This window comes from Sphaeroforma arctica, assembly GCF_001186125.1.
Source record: "Sphaeroforma arctica JP610 unplaced genomic scaffold supercont1.3698, whole genome shotgun sequence".
NCBI classification, from domain to species: Eukaryota; class Ichthyosporea; order Ichthyophonida; genus Sphaeroforma; species Sphaeroforma arctica.
The window spans coordinates 1-3,133 of NW_014036860.1; the positions used below are offsets into that span (position 1 = coordinate 1).

A 3,133-nucleotide genomic window follows, 5' to 3' on the forward strand; every position below is an offset into this window, starting at 1 on the left:
ATATATATTTATTTATATACATATATATTTATATATATATACATATATATATAGATATATATATATACATATATATGTATGTATATATATATATATATATATATATATATATATATTATATATTCATGCGGGCTATGGACGTACAAAAATACTACAAATCATACGGGTATATCCATACTTTGGGTGGTCGATAGGGGGTGGTGGCCTGGATGGTGCTGACTTTGATGGCGGTATCTCGCTTGCTATACTAAACACAGCCTGCTTGTCCTCGGACGCGTATTGTCCGTACACATTAACAGCTGACTCTAACCTGGCTGTGAGCTGTATTGAATTTTAAAGGTAGAATAGTGTGTATGCGTGGAGATGGGTAAGCACGAATGTAGCGTGTAGTCGTGCTGCGAGAGATATGAAATGGTATGGTATGTTATGCTGGCAAGGTGCATCGATAGAGATCAACAAGCGCATGTGTAGACTGATTGTTTGGGAATACACATGTGCGTTGCACTTAAAGCGTTTGGATAGAGATAAGTAAGTACGTGGGTAGACTTCGGCCCAGCTGCGGATATATGCAGCATGCTGCATGAGTGTATGTTTAGCTATGTAGTGCACAATTCTGTATGATGGTATGCCAATAGAACTATAATCATACGTCCATATATGGGAGATATGGGTATGTCTAACTACAGGTAAGTCGCGCTGCTGTGCACGCATGGCTATCTGTGGAAGATAATGTATACAAACGAACACCGGTAAAACGTTGAGACTATCCGAAAGCAATCTCGTATCAAGCATGGCTTTGTATATGATTCGAACCCCAGAGGATATATGCATGCGTCCATTTATACCAATACACATGTCTCCAGTACGCATAGCGAGATTTGGTCAAACACTCGGCCTGTCTGGCCATGGTGCACTACTAGTGACTATCAGAACGCAAACCATACAAGCAAGCTGTAGACATATCATTCGAATTAACGTTGTGGCCGGACACAGCCAATCAGTAGTGGTTTAGTCATTGCAGATACAAGTATCGTTTCCATCCACCCGTGCTGCACGCTTACCTTCCGTTGTATATGCTGGGGAAGGGTTATGGCGGCAGCCGATGCGCACATGAGGTGCCCCTCATCCAGATTGGCATACACCTGGGAATATCGCATATACGGAGAGACGCGTGAACAGATGATGTGGTAGCGCAGACGAACTACGTGTGAAAGCTAAACATACAGTGAAATGGTTGCAAAGACAGGGCTATAGTTTTCTCGTGTATGTACACTACTATGTGGGATACATCATAGTATAACAGTACAGTACAATAGTACAGTACAATAGTACAGTACAATAGTACAGTACAATAGTACAGTACAATAGTACAGTACAATAGTCAGTACAATAGTACAGCACAACAGTACAGTACAATAGTACAGTACAGCAGTACAGTACAATAGTACAGTACAATAATACAGTACAATAGTACAGTACAATAGTACAGTACAATAGTACAGTACAATAGTACAGTACAACAGTACAGTACAATAGTACGGTACAATAGTATAGTAATTAGTACAGTACAATAGTATAGTAATTAGTACAGTACGATAGTATAGTACGATAGTACAATACAATAGTACTGTGAGGTACGTCATAGTACAGTAGTACACACACACGTTGTGGCTCGTTCGCTGCTTGGTAGGAATATGTAGACTGGCGTCAGGCGAAGAGTTCCCTAACTCTATACTCATGATTCAACGCTGCAGGTTCGGGTGAATTGCAAGCTGCTCCAGTTTAAAAGGCACAGCCCCACCGTCGCACTTGACACTCAAATACAATCTCTGCCAATACGTTGAGATGGAGAGTGAATGCACATCGTGCTATAACTGCCTTGGAATAGCCTGCCTATGATACACACCCCCACATACCCACACGACCACACGCCCACACACAAAGGGACTGCTTAATAGAATCTGCACCCACACAGCCACACTCCACCCGTCACTCGCACCACCGCCGCAGAAATGGACCCGGAATACCGGTCCAAAATTTGGGAATGGGACGAAATTTAGGAGTGCACAGCACAGCATGCACCTCGCCGACACCACTTTTGGTTCTTGGCAAAGGTGTATTATATAGCATCCGTTGTAGATAAGGCAACACGTGTGTCCTAAAAAACAACTCTAACTGCAAGGCCAATCGCGAATACAATACCCCTTGAACATTAGGTCGATATATTTACCACATGTGATTGACAAACGAACGCAATACGACCGCACAACCGCACCTATAATGCCTCTTCCATGCCACCATGGTACAGTGCAACACATAGTACTTAGCATCCAGGTCTGCAACCAGCACTGAGCAAGAAGAACTACAAGAATAGTACACACACACCCACTTACGACGTCTTCTACACACACACCCACTTACGATGTCTTCGCCCATGCCTCCCTCATTCATAGCAATGCTCTTGTACTTTGCATCCATCCCGATTAAGTAGGGCATAGGCGCGCCCAGGAAGGCAACCAACGTGGCCGGTAGTACGGGAATGTATACATGCTGTGTGGATTATTGTTAGATTGAAATTTATTAGAATGTATACATGCTGTGAAGATTATTGTAAGATTGAAATTTAATAGAATGTATACATGCTGTGTGGATTATTGTTAGATTGAAATTCATTAGCACGTACCCTCACAGTTTGATAAATTTATTAATGCGCTGGCTATGCATCTACACACACACACACACATACATGTGTTATACAGGCAAGCGCATAAGTGTACAGGTAGACCAACAGTAAGCATTTGGCCCTCACATTGCAAACGAAGTGAAGATTAGGATTCATCAAATTGCTACCCTCGGGTGTGTTCACTTGCATACATGTACGTTACCGGTATTATGTGTATTTAGCAAATAGGCACACACTCCTAGAACCGAGTCGCTTACTAATGTGTACAGATGACCCTGTCACCAGCAAATTGTTAACTATAGGCGGCCCAATTGGGGCTAGAAAGCATAGATCTGCTACCAAGTACAATATCACCGAGCACGTTAACGAAAGTGGTATCCGCCTCGACCACCGCGTACGGTTTACATTCGCATATGCGAATCACGCGACATATATATCTATACTATATAT

General features: G+C 42.5%; 1 protein-coding gene across 1 annotated transcript; it reads right to left on the reverse strand.

Moving 5' to 3' along the window:
• Nucleotides 1-1,061: 1,061 nt before the first annotated feature.
• Nucleotides 1,062-2,550, reverse strand: SARC_13759 (hypothetical protein; the record flags this gene model as incomplete). The annotated part of the gene is made up of 2 exons (XM_014292109.1): nucleotides 1,062-1,142; nucleotides 2,422-2,550. Coding segments are annotated over 2 exons (210 nt in total), but the record flags the coding sequence as incomplete, so codon positions are not given.
• Nucleotides 2,551-3,133: the final 583 nt, after the last annotated feature.